The following is an 18,176-nucleotide window of genomic DNA, read 5'->3' as shown; positions in this document are numbered from 1 at the left end:
CAGATCATATTAACTCAATACCACAATTCATTCTAATTTTCTATATGTTAAACTGTCTCTGCATAATACCAAAGATTGTGAAAAAGGTATAGTAGCCAAAACTGAACAAAGCCACATGTGGCAGTTAGAAATGTATGATCTGGATTCTATTAAGTTTATGGGATTACCAGATGAGAAAGAAGACTGATGTAAAAAGAGAAATAGGCCAGGTGCAGTGGCTCACGCCTGTAATCCCAGCACTTTGGGAGGCCAAGACAAGCGGATCACGAGGTCAGGAGTCCAAGATCAGCCTGACCAACATGGTGAAACCTTATCTCTACTAAAAATACAAAAATTAGCCGGGCTTAGTGGTGCATGCCTGTAATCCCAGCTAATCAAGAGGCTGAGGCAGGAGAATCCCTTGAACACAGGAGGCGGAGGCGGAGGCTGCAGTGAGCCAAGACCGTGCTACTGCACTACAGCCTGGGCGACAGAGTGAGACTCCATCTCAAAAAACAAACAAGCAAGCAACAAGACAAAACAAAAAACTTAATCTCTAGATTCTCAACAGAAGAATTTTCAGTGGATCTTTCAAAGTTTATACACCATATGAATAACAGATTTTGAAGAAACTTTTTTTTTTTTTGAGACAGAGTCTTGCTCTGTCGCCAGGCTGGAGCACAGTGGCACAATCTCAGCTCACTGCAACCTCTGCGTCCTGTGTTGAAGCAATTCTCCTGCCTCAGCCTCTCAAGTAGCTGGAACTACAGCTGTGCGCCACCACGCCCAACTAATTTTTCTATTTTTAGTAGAGTCAAGGTTTCTCCATATTGGTCAGGCTGGTCCTGAACTCCCGACCCTCAGGTGATCCACCCGCCTAGGCCTCCCAAATCCCACGCCTGGGATTCCAGGTGTGAGCCACTTAGCCCGGCCAAAGGAACATTTTCAAAGTATGTTCGTTGAAGGCAAAAAGCCAGGTGTCATGTCTATATATGCATGCTTGTATATATAAAATGTATTCTATAATGAATAGTAGGTTCAAGTTCAAAATTAAGGAATGCCAACATCATACCTTTACAGTACATCTATTTTGTTAAGTAGAAGACAAGTTGAGTTATGTAAATACATTTAACTTATCCTATTTTTTAATTCATTCATTCAACAAACTATGTGAAAGGCACAGGGCCTGAAGCTAAAGCAGATATATATATAATCCAACTTTTCTAAAGTAAAAGATCTATAATTTAGCTGAGGAAATGTGGATAGAAATAACTATAAAAAAGATCACATCTACAAGCTGATGACGGCACATGAGACTTTTTAATTAGATATGGTCTGGAACATATATGTAAAATGTAAAACAGCATAATGTTCCAACACACGACAACTGCTAAATCTGCTTTATCAATGGCAGTGTTGCCTGCATTCTTAAATCTGTTTCCTCATATTATGGTATTGGGAGCTGAAAAGATGTTAGGAGCCTTATCAATTTCGCCAAAAGTGAACAATGTGCAAAGCTGCATAAAGATCTTTAGTGTTGTAAAATGAAAGACTTATCTAAAAAGCCTCAGTCTCCTTTTTTCAAAACCTTTTCTTCTACCTACCTTCTCCCCAGCAACCATTATGGTAAATAATCAAATGAGTGGCCATATAACAGTAATATTTTGTCATTCACCAGAGGTCACTGTATGGCCAAAATATCCCAACCAAATACTGGGTTCCTTAATATTCAGCCTCATTCTCCTTACCTTGTTAACAGGTGATGAGATTTCATCTTCTTGGGATCTTTTTAGTCCTCTCTTTAAAATGCTCGTAGATGGAGAAGCCAAAGGAGACCAGACACAGCGTGTCTGCATGCCACTAGGACTGTCATTTGCTGACACAAGTGAAGGATCAAGTTCCCTTAGTTTTTGAGGAGATGCATTATTGTCTTCTGTTATTAGTTCAGAGATAGCTGTTCCAGATGTCAGAGACTGTGATGGTTCCTCCACTTTCTCTGAAGTATGGTGATCTTCCTGTAAAATATCACTTTCCATTACCATTTGATTGCTATCTAATTTTTCTTCAGATTTACTACATTCAGTATTTGTTTCAGTTTTATTAGCATCAGTGAGTCCTTCTTCGGTGCTCATTTCAACTGTGTCACGAACAAAGTTTTCCACTTCTGCAGTCAACATTTTTGTTTCAGCTTCATCAGGCTTTGAGGTTTTGGTATTTATGCCCTCATTCTCTGTTTCACCATCATGGCCAGTTTCAGCCTTCACCTCGCCAATCTTCATTTCTTCATCATTTTTCATTTCTGTATTTGTTTCTTCAGATGAGTGTGGATCAGATACATCATTTCCTCCATCTAGTTCCCCAGCTGCTGTTTGTTCAGAAATCTCAGTTTGAGCATTCAATTTTACAGGTGTAGTATTATCAGGAAGACTAATATCTGAATTAAATTCCTCAGTTGCTACTTCTTTAGCATTCAGTTTAGCTATGTCTGGTTCAGAGTCATCATTTCTTTTATTTTCTATTGCTGCTTCTTCAGAAATACCAGTTTTGGTTGTCTCTTGTTCATGGAAGCTAGCTTCATTTCCTACATCCAATTCCATCGTTTCTACTTTCTCTAGATTAGATTCTGTTACTTTACATGCATTTCCTTCAACAGTAACATTCTCTAGACTCATTTCCATTTTGGGGGTTTCTTCTGGTTTTTCTTCTTTTGTCTCCAAAGATTCCTGTGAAACATTTTTCGAGTCACCTAAACATGGGCCAACAGTTTTAAAATTTTCATTAGGTGACTCTTGGCTTTCAAGAGACATTGCTTCACTAGAATCCATATCACAAGTTTCCTCTCCAAAGTTTACTATTCCAGAAGGAAGAGATTCTTGCATAGTGTTTTCTTTTGATTTGGTTTCAGAAATAATTAATGAATCATTAATAGTATCATTATCCTCTTTGAGACCCAAATGAAAATTCACACTATGATGTTCATCTAAAAATTGTCCTTCAGAACATGGATTAGCTTGAGAAGTTTCTGACGTGCTTACAGGTGCTTGCACATCTGCCTTTTTTGTTTCACTAATCTCTACATCATTATTTTCTGTATTCTTTAACCCAACGAGTGACTTTTCCTGAGGTTGTGATTTTTCCCCACAGCAATCACAACCTTTAGATCTCCTCACTCTCCTACTTCTCTTGTGTTGGCATTCAAGTGTTTGAAACGTTTTTTCTGAAAGCGAAGAAACATCTGATGTCCCGATTTTTGAGGATTCTCCCAAACTACAATTATCAAAAGAGTCTCGCTTATGTAATCTCTTAATGGCATTTCTAGTCCTTAGATTTGATTCTGGCACAGGTAGACTTGTAAAGGAATATTCTGCATATTTGCTAGTTTCATTTTTTTCCTCACATGGATTTGGTAAATCATCAGGAACTTGCAATATTTCTGAAGTTACTGTAGAATCCTGACATATTACAGTACTACTTTCATCTTGTTTTTCACAAATCTGAGGTTTTATGTTTACGTCTTCTTGGGAACTTGCTTTATAATCATGTGACTGATTTTCAGCTTTTATACATTCCTGTTTCACCACTTTCTCTTCTTGATCTTGAATGTCAACACTTTCATTGCTTTTGTTTTTCCATTTTCCAGATCTCTTCTTCCTAGAACCTTCTTCTTTTGCCTCCGAACTATCAGATTCTGAGTTTTCAATGCTAGAAAGCAAACCCTGAGATGCTCTTCTTGTTTGATACCGTGTTCGGCCTCTGACTAGTTTCTCAGAGGACTTATCTATAACATCCTGGGTACCATCCCCCTCAGACTTAATGTTATCAGGGTCTGACTTTTTTTTATTTTGTTCAGTTTCTGCATTAGCACTGGTTTCCCCAAGAGTCTTCTCATGTAAATTATTTCCTTTCTCAATTAAATTCTCAGGTACAGTTTGTTCAGAAATCAGTTTTTGTTTAGGTAAAACATCATCTTTTATATGCAACGGACTCTTCTGAAGAGGTTTTTCTTCTTCCTTACGTCGTTCCTTTTTTTGATGATTATTTTCTTTATCTTGGCTTTCAGTGGTAGACTCTACTACTTCTGAACGTCGCCTTGACGACCGTCTAAGGGTTTTCTGATTTGGAGTTATCAGAACCAGACTATCCTCATTTACCAATTGATCTGTTGATATTACTACTGGGGGTGTATTTTCTTTGGATTCCAAATTAATTTCTACAGTTTTCTCCTCAACAGTATTAGTTTCCAGTAATACAGCATTTTCCATTGTTGCTGCTTTAAGCTTTGTATTGTCATGCTCCATTATAGACTCAGAAGGATGAACCTGATTATCTGACACACATTCTGTTTGATTAAGCAAACCAGATGGGTTATTTTCTAAGACTACCATGCTTTCAGTAGATTCCTCAGTATTTTTCTCCTGCTCAGATCTTATTAAGGGCTTAGACTTTTTATTCCCTGTTTGTTCAGCTTTACCAGCTCTCCGGCTTGATCTCTTAGTTCCATTCACTATTTTTTCAGAATCAGATTTTGAAAAATTCCCTTCTTTTTGCTTTGCTTTTGGTAGAAAATCTGTTTTAATCATGGTTTCCTGGTTATTTTTCACTGTAACAGTTGATGAAATATTATTCAACGGGGATAGACTAAAAGGTCTATTTTCTGAACCATCAAACTTCTCCAAAGTAATAAAGGTTTGCCTCCGACTTGTAGGGCATGGGGGAGTTCCAGAAACAGTGGCATTAGAAACTGAACTACTGCTGACAACGAAAGAATTTTCTGTACTAGATGCACATTCAGTTGATGTTTTCTTTGATGAAATTAAAGCTTTTTTCCTGTCATCATTATTACTGTTCGACATTTCTGGACTGGTTTTGCCAAGAGAACCACACTCGTTATTTGAAAGGGAGGCCTTTGCAAGATGTTCATCCATACCACGGTCTTCTGTGACATCTTGAGGAATGACAATGTCACTGTCCATTTGCTCCTCCTGCACAGAAATATATATATATATACACACACACAGATTAATAGCTGGCAAACGAGTCTGACTTTCTGGGAAAACTTTAGTTTAAAACTTCAGTAACCCAAAGATAACTATTCCAAAGTTAGTGGTAGATACCTAATAGTTTGTGTTCCTAATAGTAAACATTCAAGAAAAGCCAAGTACATTTATTTTACACACACACACACACACACACACACACACACACACACACACACACACGCACACTGACTAGTGTCTGCTGATATTCTGCTAGTATCTGAATAGGAGTTAACAGGAAATCATACAATAAATCTACAATAAATCTTAAAATTAATAAATGGAAGACCTACAGACATTTCAGCAGTTTAACAGACTGTATAATAGAACGGTAATTCTAAAAAGCCCAAAATATGAAATGTCAAACATACCGTAATCATCATCTTAGAATCTTCCTTTGGTTTTCTGGTTAAAGTAGGAATTTCCCTGAAATAAATATAAGAACATTGCTTTTATAATTATTTGACAATGAATAAAACAGATATAAAAGTTGGATGGCTTCTGTACTTACATAGACTCTTCCTGACTATATTGAGTAAATAAGGTATCCTGGGAAACATCCAGATTATTATACATGGCAGGAATATCACACCTGAAAAAAACTGTATATAAGTAACTTCAAAAAACGGATGATATCCTGACAATTAGCAATTAAACTTATGGCCAGGGACAGTGGCTCACGCCTGTAATCCCAGCACTTTGGAAGGTTGAGGTGGGCAAGCTGCTTGAGCTCAGGAGTTCAAGACCAGCATGGGCAACATGGCGAAATCCTATCTCTACAAAAAATAAAAAATTAGCTGGGCATGATGGCATGCATCTGTAGTCCCAGCTACTTGGGAGGTTGATGTGGAAGGATCACTGAAGCCTGGGAGGCAGAGACTGCAGTGAGCAGAGATCATACCACTGCACTCCAGCCTGGGTAACAGAAAGAGACTCTGTCTCAAAAAAAAAAAAAAAATACAACACAAAAAGAAAAGAAACTTACAATTCTACTAAATTGTTATAAAATCATAACCTAAATGTGTATTTCCCAGATATTCCATCAAACTGTCTTCCCCTCCCAATCTATCTCAGAGAAGAAATACAGTTTATAAATATTTGGTACATTACTAGGTTAGCTTTATACATTATGAAATGCATTTATGTACAGTATAACTTTTGGCATTAAAATTTAGTATATGTGGCCGGGTGCGGTGTCTCACGCCTGTAATCCCAGAACTTTTGAAGGCCGAGGTGGGCGGATCACAAGTTCAGGAGATCGAGACCATCCTGGCTAACATGGTAAAACCTCGTCTCTACACCATCCTGGCTAACATGGTAAAACCCCGTCTCTACTAAAAATACAAAAAAATTAGCCGGGCATGGTAGCACGTGCCTGTGGTACCAGCTACTTGGGAGGCTGAGGCAGGAGAATGGCGTGAACCCAGGAGGCAAAGCTCACAGTGAGCCGAGATCGCGCCACTGCATTCCAGCCTGGGCGACAGAGCAAAACTCTATCTCCAAAAAAAATTAGTACGCGTATTTTAGCTCTAAACACAAAGTTATAGTTTTCTTGCATGAAATATAAGCCTGAATACCAAATACCCAACTCAAGATATAAGGCCTACAAACCGCTTTGTTTTGAGAACTTCTTTTTGGTGCTCAGTTAATATTCTTTCCTTTCCATCTTTTCCTTGTGGAGGTATAAACACAAAGTCAGTAGACTTTTCCTCTTCCAAAAGAATTTCATTCTTTACTTTCAAAGATGAAGATTCAAGTTTCAGCTGCAGATTTGAAAAAATAAGCAAAAGTACATTTTAGTTTCCAAATTATTTTCCAATATTTCTATCACTCTCTTCTAATGATGACACCATTTTTCAATAGTGATTACGAAGTTCATGATACTCATGATCAATAACAAATCAGTACAATGTTCCCCACTTTCTTTCTGCATCTAATAAATACTGAGAAAGCAGAAAATATTAAATCTCTTTACAAAGTAGGCAAGTCTGTGCTTAACTACAAAGTATGGACAAAACCGTCTGTCAGGCCAGCATATGGAAATGAACTGATTTGGAGGGAGGAGAGTATATTTGCAGCTCTCAAGTTAAGGCAGGACTTAGTCAAGTGAAAGTCATCAATACAATATGCCCTACATACAATTAACTTTGGTACCACAATGTTATCCTAATAAATGTTCATTGGAACCATTGCTTTAATTCTACTTATAGCTGCTACAAGAATGTGGCAGAGGTATTCTTAAAAAATAACACTTTTCTTTCATTTCACCAAGGCCATGGTCTCAAGATTCTAGAATAACCTTTACTGGAGGTCATGGAAGAGAGAACTGTTGTCTAAAAGTCAGTTAACTGGCAACTAGCATGATACTTAGTTCAGATTTGAGCTTAACATAGGTGTCTTATCTAGGCATCATTTATTTCTAATCAAAATATTAAGTTCTAAAATAACAATAATCCTAAACAAAAGTTCTAAAATATTTTCCTCTTCTGCTACCTATGTTAGTCATTCATAACTGTCTCATTCTATCTCGAGGGGGCTGCTGCCTGGAATAACTACATGTAACAGTTGCTAAGCATTACATAGAAACTTACCTTTCCTAATCAGGAATCATCACCCAAGGCTTCCAGGTCACCATGCTATCCTGGCATTGCTAAGCATTACACAGAAACTTTATCTTTCCTAACCAGGAATCATCACCTAAGGCTTCTATCCTGGCAGTCTTGCTATCCTGGCAGTCTTTCTAGACCAAATGCTCTCAATTCCCCTGCAATCCCAACCTTTATTTAGTCTTTTACAGTTTTTCCACCCAATTTTCAAAGTTGTATGTAAGTTACCATATACTTTATCTTTAAAAATTTGATTAAATATACTTTTGAAAACATACTTTGGCTGCTGGTTTCGTATTTTCTTTTTTATTCTTTGTTTGTGCCAAAAATGAATCTCTTTTTCCATTTGATTTTCTCTCCATGCCACTTATCTTCACATTTAATTGTGAATTTTCTGTCTGTTTTAATAAAAACGAAACAATTTCATTAAACACAACAGTAATATTTAGCTTTTCCTTTTCACGTTTTAAAAATTCCTGCCCAATAAATAGTAATTGCAAATAATGTCAAAATTTTTCTAATTATTCAATCCTATAAAAAAATCGAAGAAAGGAAAGTCACTAATTCAATAATAGCAAATGGCTTTGGTGTCTCTTTTATACTAGCTGTTTAATACCACTCAATTTTACGAATTCTGAAAATGAGACATATCACATAAATACATAAAGTGAATTAAATTACTAGATTCAAACACCCTACCTGTAACTGAAAATATTTCTAAGAGAATATTCAAAGCCATAGAACTTTAAACATTAAACAGCTGAGGGTTAATAAAGCATGTATGATAGAGCATATTTCCCCTCAACAGAATTTTACAGACGAAAATACCACTGAACTCTTTAACAAGTCTAAATTGTTAGTTATCTGGCAGAAAATTTTTACTTCAGCCAAAACTAAATGCGATACTTACTTGGCTATAACAGTTTTTTTTCTCTGAAAGATTCTAAACAAAAACTACCTATACCCTAGCTGCTCCTGAACAGATAAAAAGTTTTCTAAGAACACTCTAGCTCACAAGTCTATAGTACTAGTGCCTTTAACTCCTAGATCTTCAGGCAGTGATCAAATATTATTAGCCAAAGAAATTTTGCTCCTAAGGATGCAATGTGACAGCAAAGATGTGTTTTTCTGACAGAAGGAGAAAATCAATTTTTAAAAAATGAGAAAATGAACAGCAGCTCTGGCTTAGACATGACTTAGTAACCATTATTCCCAGTTTTTCCAAAGCAACAATTATGTATTTTACTCTTTGTGAACAAGCACAGATGAGGTACCTGAGTTCAAAACAAATGATTAATGACAAGAATTAGAGATTATTTACATGAGAATCTCTAGTGAAAAATCACAAAAGTAATTTTAGGCCACACAACTGACAAAATGGAAAAAGCCTATGTTACAAACCTCTTTTCTGTTCAGGTTCTACTTATTTATAACTTTCAACAAATAACTTAAATGTTCAAAAACAAATGAACAATAAAACCCCCCAACTTACTCCATCAGAATATGGTCCACTGGATTCCTCCATCATTTCAACAGTTTCCAAACCAGGCAACAGGAGCAGAAATTTTTGTTTGGCTTGCGTTAGTACTGGTCTTTAAGAAAGTACATAAAATATACATCTTAAGTCAAGTAGTACTGGTGAACACTGATGATCTGTTAATAACAGCACTTTAATTTTTAGAGCAGCAAAATACATCTTCATTTTTAAATAAAGACTGTTCCTTACTATGCATATATAAAACTGGGAGAAATTAGGCAATTTTTGTATTTTTCCCTGTAGTTTTCTGAATTTCCAAATTTTTATCATGGAAAATTCCAATAAGAAGTAGAATATTATATAAAGTATTCATGTCTAGCTTTAATAATTGTCCAGGCAGGGCATGGTAGCTCACGCCTGTAATCCCGGCACTTTGGTGGGAGGCCGAGGTGGGCGGATCATGAGGTCAGGAGACCGAGACCATCCTGGCTAACACAGTGAAACCTTGTCTCTACTAGAAACACAAAAAATTAGCCAGGCATGGTGGCACACATCTGTAGTTCCAGCTACTCAGGAGGCTGAGGCAGGAGAATCACCTGAACCTGGGAGGCGGAGATTGCAGTGAGCCGAGATTGTGCCACTGCACTCCAGCCTGGGCGACAGCGTGAGACTTTATCTCCAAAAAAAAAAAAAAAAAAGTTGTCCATTTCCTGTCCTCCTTGTCTCTTTTATTAAAGATAATTTAAACTGCTTTTCTTGGTTCCTGAAATCAAGGTTATTCTAAGCACCTAGGAAAAGGTGAAATAATATTTAATTATTGTGTATTCCACATGTAATATTTCAACTAAGGAATCCTCTGTAACAATACCCCATAAGAAAAGAGTAATTTAAACCAAAATATCAATTTACATGATCACAACAGAATAGTTAGTTGTATGTAAGTTTTGTTGTTAGCATACTTTAACTCTTCAGGATAAACCAACAGCGTCACTTTAGCAAATGTGGCATTCCAGAACTGAGCACTCTGTTTTCGAATCTGTTTATTCTTGTGCAGAAATATTATGCATAATAGTGGGGAGAGTTGTTCAAGAAGTTCACTGTCATAAGTTCCGGTGTAGTTGAATTGTAGGCAAGCAATAATTTCTCCCAGTAGCTTTTCTAACTAGGAAAAAGGAAAAAATAAAAGCAAAAAATATACTAAACATTAACTCACAGAATATGTGTTGCTATTTCAATTTTTAAAATTAAGATAATTTCAAGCTAACCCCCACTGTTGCCTTAAATATATATCACTCTTTATAACTTGACAAATTATCAGGTTAATTTGCTTTGGTTATTAATATCACAGTTCAATTTTGAACTTATTTTCTATTAACAAAAGAAATTATGTTTTTGTAATAATTATAACAAGACAAATAGTTGCCTACATACGTTCACCTAGAAAACTTTGGGTCCAATCGCCATCATATATAAAGGGATAAGCTAAGAGTTGATTAACTAGGCTGGGCTCAGTGGTTCATGCCTGTAATCCCAGCACTTTGGGAGGCCAAAGCAGGTAGATTGCTTAAGCTCAGGAGTTTGAGACCAGCCTGGACAACATGGCAAAACCCTGCCTCTAAAAAAATACAAAAATTAGCCAGGAGTAGTGGTGTATGCCTGTAGTCCTAGCTACTTGGTAGGCTATGGTGGGAGAATCACCTTGAGCCCAGGAGGGCAGGGGTGTGGTAAGCCATGATCATGATACTGCACTCCCACCTGGGTGGGATTTTGTCTCCAAAAAAAGAAAAAACAAAACAAAACAAAAAAAACACCTGTAAATGTGTTCATATAGTGTTATTAAATGTCCATTAAAAATGAAGAACAGGCCAAGCATGGTGGCTCACACCTATAATCTCAGCACTTCGGGAAGCCGAGGCAGGCAGATCACTTGAGGTCAGGAGTTCGAGACAAGCCTGCCCAAAATGGTGAAACCCTGTCTCTACTAAATATACAAAAAATTAGTTGGGCTTGGTAGCATGTGCCTATAGTCCCAGCTACTCAGGAGGCTGAGGTGGCAGAATCACTTGATCCCAGGAGTTGGAGGCAGCAGTGAGCCAGGATCCTGCCACTGCACTCCAGCTTGAGTGACAAGAGTGAAACTCTGTCTCCAGGAAGGAAAAAAAAAGAAAGAATAACCCCTTTAAAAATCAGCAGAATTATGTTTAAGAAAATTATCTAAACCCTATCATTTTCTCATCATGAAAGTATGGTGTATGGACAATTGTCTATTTTTACCTTGTTGTTCAGACAACTATATACTTTAGGAACTTCATCAAGCCTAGGAAGGAAAACACATAAAATAGAATACCATTTATATTTCTGCAAGTTAACACTGTACTATCTATCAAGCTAATCCTAAGAAAAAGGTAATAAAGACATAATAAATATAAATTGATGATATAAAAAGGTGCCCAAAGACTTCACAAGTAAAAAAAACTCAAATGCTAAATATTAAGCATAAAACCATCCCATCTTTGAAAAATGAATCACAGAAAATATCTACAATAAGCCTCAAAGTAATAATCATATTAACTGCTTGTTTCTATACATTTCTTTTAGGCATTATTTTTAATGTAATATAGACTTAAAGATTTGCAAAGAAAAGTTCATGGATTTGGGGGTTGTACTTTATAAAATCTGTTCCAAAAACATTATCTGTTGATTTATGAAAGATAAACTGTACTTATGATTGAACCACACAAGCTTACTGTAAAGAATATTGATGAATCCTTTCAAAATGCTTGTACAAGTTTGTTACCGGGGCTTTTTTTTTTTCTTTCAGGTTTTAAGGCATTGCTTGCTTCGATTCAAATAAAGGGTGATGCAAAACTAATTCAGTTTTTTGGAGAGCAATTCAGAAACATAACTGTGTATGCCCTTTGAACTAACATTTTTACTAATTTTCTACAGAAATAGTGGCAAATGTGGGCAATGATTTACGTATAATGTTCAACTGTTATGAGGGAAAACACTAGAAAAACATGTATGTCCACCAGTCAGAAATTGGGTAAAAAGTTTAACAGAATCACATGTAGACATTTTTAAAAATGAGATTTTCGTGTATATGGTACAGAGATAGCCATCCCTCAGTATCCATAGGGGATTAGCTGGCTGTGGTGGTGGCTAATTCCAGGACCACCCTCCTGCCTGGATGCTCAACACCCTAATATAAAACAAGTTGTATTTGCATGTAACCTAAACACATCCTCCCAGGTTTTCAATCATCTCTAGATTCCTTATAATATCTAACACAATGTAAATAATTGTCATATTGTATTTATTTGCATTATATTTCTTTTTAATTTTTCCAAATATTTTCGATCCAGGGTTGAATCCATGAATGCAGAACCCATGGATACAAACAGCCAACTGTATTAGGTGCATACCACATAATTAATTGCAAAACAGCATGTCAAGTAGGCTTTCCTATCTATCATGCATTTAATAGGTATGCTTGTTTGCATAAACAATTCTGAAAAGATAAGCACTGAAAAGGAAAGGGAAAGGAAAGTAACAGGCAAAACAGAAAGACTTCCAATTTCTCTTTCATATTTCTATACTACTTGAACTCTCTTTTTAACAAAATTGTAGTTTGTTACCCTCTCCACAAAATTGTCAAGACTACCATCTACAACACAGCTGATTAAAAAGTAAAAGTTGCGACCTATATTTAAATTGTATACATTTAATTCAAAGCTACTTAGCCCAAAATACTTACTTTGAGTTTTCATAAAACAATGCCAGAGGTCTTGTTAAAGTTGCAAATATTTTTCGGATCATAGAAGGCAAAGAAATATGTACAAGTACACTGGAAATAATGCTGGTGATTGAATCGCCAATAGTGAAGAGGGTATCGGAATGTGCTTCCTTGAAGCTCAGAGTGTGGAAAGAATAGATCACTTTCACAATAAGTTTAAATAAAGAAGTCAATTTCCCTAGGGGCTCATTCTTCTTTTTGGACCAGTCTGAAGGTCTCTGTGGTGCTAAAAACAAAAATTGAATTAAAAACTCAAGTAAATTGAAAATAGGGTCACTGTCCACTTTTACAATGTATAGCTCACATTTAAATGGTAGATACATCAGCTGGGCACGGTGGCTCACGTCTGTAATCCTAGCACTTTGGGAGGCCGAGGCGGGCGGATCACAAGGTCAGGAGATCGAGACCATCCTAGCTAACACGGTGAAACCCTATCTCTACTAAAAATACAAAAAAAGTTAGCCGGGCATGGTGGCGGGCGCCTACAGTCCCGGCTACGCCTACAGTCCCGGCTACTCGGGAGGCTGAGGCAGGAGAATGGCATGAACCTGGAGGCGGAGCTTACAGTGAGCTGAGATCGCGCTACTGCACTCCAGCCTGGGCGACAGAGCGAGACTCTATCTCAAAAACAAAAACAAACAAAATTAGATACATCAAATACATGTCCGTTTGTTGACTAACACCCCAAACAAATCATAACATAATGTACCATTAATGGATAAGTATCACTAGAACATTATCTTTACAAATGAGAATGGGAGACCAAAACTACTTGGCGGATCATGAATATGAATTTCAGAAAAACAAGTCCATTTTTTCTTAGGAATTATAAAATGCATCTCAAACTTTTATTTTACATTTCATAAAATTTCAACAACTAATATGCAAGAAAGTACTCAATTATGTAAGACAGGTTCCAAATTTAAATTTTAAAAGTTAGTTTTAAAAACAAAAAATTTCCACCAAGAATGACGGACCATTTCCTTGCTCATCTATAGTACATTGATCCCTACAAATAACATTGAACAAGTCAGAGATGCAAAGCCAAGAAAGAATGCAGTAAGTCTACTGCCTGTTTCCTAGATTTAAAGAAAAATATTTGTCCTAAAAGTACTGTCTGTCCTTTTTAAGCTCCGCCTCCCGGGTTTACGCCATTCTCCTGCCTCAGCCTCCCAAGTAGCTGGGACTACAGGCGCCCGCCACCTCGCCCGGCTAGTTTTTTTGTATTTTTTAGTAGAGACGGGGTTTCACCATGTTAGCCAGCATGGTCTCGATCTCCTGACCTCGTGATCCGCCCGTCTGAAAGTACTGTCTTTCTTTTGTACCTTTAATCCCTCTATAAACATCTACCTAGAAGAATAAACCCACATAGCTCTTGCCCAAAAAATATACCCGTTCCAAAATTACTTGTTTCTCTCAATCAAACCGTTCTTTTAAGGAACAAGATCTCAAATTTAACAGAAAATGAATGCTTCTAAATTAAAATTAATCTCATATGGTAACATGAAAAACAAATGTTGCTACTAAAAGGAAGTTATCTTTCTCCTTGGAATCAATTTCTCAGACATTAATGTACATTGAAAAACTATATCCGATATCCCCTGACAGAATGTTGAGGTGAGGTGACAGCCATATGTCAGGAGACTGGTTACATACAAGTGAATGATCAAGTTGTAAATACATTGAGGGTTAACAAAAACCAGGTTTCTCACTATTAGAGACAATAGAGACAAATACAGAAAGAGGAATGAATAGCATAATCCATGTTATATTAGATGGTAAATGAAAGTGTATCTAGAGAAACAATTGTGCCACAGTAAGTAGTAATTAACCTTGCAGTGGAAAACCTGGCAGATGCCATCCTCAAACAAACAGGAAGTGTTAACATCACCAGTAATGGGAAAATAATAAATTGAAAAAGAACTACAGCATTATTTCTGTGGCACTCCAGTAAAGAAATGAATGGACCCTGAATCTAATCTTAAAGAAATATGGTAATCCCAGATTGAAAGACTCTAAGAAAGTAAAACTGCCTTTTTTTTTTTTTTTTTTTGAGACAGAGTGTAGCTCGGTTGCCTAGGCTGGAGTGCAGTGGCATGATCTCAGTTCACTGTAACCTCTGCCTCCTGGGTTCAGGAGATTCTCCTGCCTCAGACTCCCAAGTAGCTGGGACTACAGGTGCGCACCATGCCTCACTCATTTTTGTATTTTTAGTAGAGACAGGTTGCTGCCCTGTTGACCAGGCTGGTCTAGAACTCCTGACCTCAAGTGATCCACCCACCTTGGCCTCTCAAAGTACTGGGATTACAGGCGTGAGCCACTGCACCCGGCCTAAAGTTCCTTTTTGAAGGACACAAAAGACAAGACTGAGGAACTGTTCCAGGTTGTCAACTTGCCTAAAACTATACCTTCAAATGGTTTGGGGGGGAAAAAGAATAAAATGTATATTCTGGGGGGAGGGCAGAGCAGATAAGATAAATGCAATAAACCGTTAACTGAGGAACTGGAGTAAATGAATACGAAGTTTCCAAGTAAACTTGCAATATTTCTCTAAATTTGAAATCATCACAATGTAAGTCACCAAAAAAATCCCAAGGCGATCCTGATAATAACAATTTGCTTTCGGTTAGTCTTAATATTGTTTCCTCTTCTCAACTACTTTTAAAAATCTCCCCATTACCCGAATTTTACAGCAAGAGAAACTCTGGCTCTGTTTTGCATGGACATGGAGTGGAAAAGACATTTGTAACTGTGGGCTTATAGTTCCTGAATTGGATATTCGGTTAAATCTAATTTCAGAAGTACCAACATAGGTAAAATTATGTCTCTATGAAACTTCAGTGGCTTATAATTTCTGACATTATCTGTTATACAATCTTGGTATACTTACGGTTTTCAGAGATAAGCCTATTTTTGACACACTGAGGTAATCAGATTAGGTCCTGGTCAGCCCAAGAGGAGAGCTAAGATTGGTATGTCAAGAACATCTATAACCTATATTTCTACGGGACTCAGGCCGGGATGCTCTGACCTATAATATACAGGAGCTTAAAATGTTACTCCATATTGCTACTTAGTAAAAATTCAAAAACCAAAAAAGATTCTAAGAATGTTTTAGAAAACTCATCAATGGCAGATCTTATTGGTAGATAATTTTATGTTCCTAATCTTTAAACAATAAGAAATAATATATATCAACATCAACTAACATTTTTCATTAATGACAGATTATCACTACCTATACGGTATGAACATATAAATACAGGTGGATATATTTGACTTCAATGAATCAATTAGCAGATTTTAAAAACTATTTGCTACAAAATAACTTAAAACTAACCAAGGCATATGGTTTTTAAAAATCACACAACTTGTTATGATCCCAATTGTCCAATTTTAATCATTTACCATTTTTCAGGTAAACAGAGTTAAATATGTGTAACATTTCTGGAAAAAAATAACCAATTAACTGATCCCATTGTTTTCTTTTAAATTATAATGTCAATTCAATGATTATTTTAAATCAGGCTTGCAAATAAAAACATTTTAAGTTATGTCTAAGTTTCTTGTCCAGATAATCCTTCATACCAGATGGAATGAGTAAAACCATTTGTACCATTAGGCAATCTCTAATTAGAATAGTATTTATCTTTCTGTGTTGTAAAAAGGAATAAAGACATTTTGTGTGTGATAGAGATAAGAGAATGATACACAGCATCTGAAAATTAAAAAGAAAAAGAGAGAGAGAACATGTATGAAAGCTCCCGGCATAGTAACTAACATGGTTAAACAAGATCAAAAGTTACTAAAATGAGGTGGCAAAGGTATTAGGACTTCCCCTGGCAAAGTTCAATAGTGCTTATAAAATACTGGATAAACAAAGGTTAAAAAATACATACTTACATTTAACTTTGGGCTGATATTTAATATTATATGGTGAAAAGTCAATACAATCAACCATTACAGTAATAATATGAATAATTCTATCCACGAGCAACAAATTCTAGAGAAGAGAATATCACTGTTAGAAACATTCAAGTACTGGGACAGTATTCAACAAGAGTAAGCAACATGAAAAAATGACTGTTACTCCCATATATTCTATGTAACGTGTGCCACAGCTTACAGTACATTAAGTGCAGCCACCCATGGCTTAACAGAGATCCATTCTGAAAAATGGGTCATTAGGCAATTTCATCTTGTGGGACCATAGGGTACTCACACAAACCTAGATGAGACAGCCTACTACACACCTATACAGTCTGTTGTTCCTAAGCTACAAACATGTAGCCTAGGCACCCATACAGGTGTGTAGTTACTATACTGAATACTATAGGCAATTGTAACACAATGGTATGTATTTGTGTCTAAGCATCGAAAAGACACAGTAAAAATACCGTATTATGATGTTCTGCAACCACCTTGGGATATGTAGCACTAGATTTGTGGTCTGTTGTTGACTGACACATTGTTATGAGGCACAGGACCGTACATGATTACATATTTTTTTCAGTTAACTGCTGTTAGTCAAATACTGTACTTTCTCTTCCTCAATATTTAAGAAAAATAATTCACCTTTAAGATCCCCATAAAAGCCATCATATCAACCAATAAACTGAGACTGGAAGTACTAGGATCATAGATTCTCTATCAAATTCCTCTTGAAAATGATGTAGTAAAAGTTTTCACTAAACCCAGTGGAAACAAAACATAAAAAGAAGTTGCTGGCCAGGCCTGGTGGCTCACGCCTGTAATCCCAGCACTTTGTGAGGCTGAGGTGGGCGGATCACCTGAGGTCTGGACTTCGAGATCAGCCTGGCCAACATGGTGAAACTCCCTCTCTACTAAAAATACAAAAATGAGCCAGGCATGGTGGTGCACACCTGTAGTCCCAGCTACTAGGGAGGAGAATCACTTGAACCTGGGAGGCAGAGGTTGCAGTGAGCCCATATTGCACCAGTGCACTCCAGCCTGGGTTGTCACCCAACAATCACTGTGAGACTCTGTCTCCAGGGGAAAAGAAAAAAGAACTGTTATTTTTACTTCCCTTCATTCCTCATTAAATTACGTGTTAGATACAAGATGTAGAGAAAACACACACAACAAATATCATTTCAATAATCTGTATGGAAAAACAATGGTTTCTGTGTGAAGGCCATCACCAAGATTATACACAGTAATAAATAATTGAAACAACCAAAATGTCCTTAAAATAGCAGAATTCCAGGCCAGGTGCAATGGCTCACACCTGTAATCCTAGCCCTTTGGGAGGCCAAGGTGGA

General features: G+C 36.7%; 1 protein-coding gene across 8 annotated transcripts in view; it reads right to left on the bottom strand.

Moving 5' to 3' along the window:
- Positions 1–18,176, bottom strand: part of RIF1 (replication timing regulatory factor 1) — a 128,341-nt gene that overhangs the window by 71,882 nt on the left and 38,283 nt on the right. For all 8 annotated transcript variants that reach the window (XR_004053086.1, XR_004053085.1, XM_030916039.1 and 5 more), the window contains 10 exons: positions 16,798–16,897; positions 12,856–13,120; positions 11,373–11,415; positions 10,058–10,260; positions 9,114–9,213; positions 7,900–8,019; positions 6,627–6,778; positions 5,527–5,607; positions 5,387–5,441; positions 1,728–4,961 (listed from right to left, as the gene is read on the bottom strand). Coding sequence is in view for 6 of the 8 variants with exons in the window: in XM_030916039.1 (XP_030771899.1) it covers positions 1,728–4,961; positions 5,387–5,441; positions 5,527–5,607; positions 6,627–6,778; positions 7,900–8,019; positions 9,114–9,213; positions 10,058–10,260; positions 11,373–11,415; positions 12,856–13,120; positions 16,798–16,897 (4,353 nt within the window). In the remaining 2 variants the exon portion in view is untranslated. The remainder of the gene's footprint in view (positions 1–1,727; positions 4,962–5,386; positions 5,442–5,526; positions 5,608–6,626; positions 6,779–7,899; positions 8,020–9,113; positions 9,214–10,057; positions 10,261–11,372; positions 11,416–12,855; positions 13,121–16,797; positions 16,898–18,176) is intronic.

The sequence above is a fragment of the Rhinopithecus roxellana genome, chromosome 14 (assembly GCF_007565055.1).
Source record: "Rhinopithecus roxellana isolate Shanxi Qingling chromosome 14, ASM756505v1, whole genome shotgun sequence".
NCBI classification, from domain to species: domain Eukaryota; kingdom Metazoa; phylum Chordata; class Mammalia; order Primates; family Cercopithecidae; genus Rhinopithecus; species Rhinopithecus roxellana.
The sequence above is the reverse complement of the archived record's forward strand: the minus strand, read 5'-3'. Positions and strand labels throughout refer to the sequence as shown.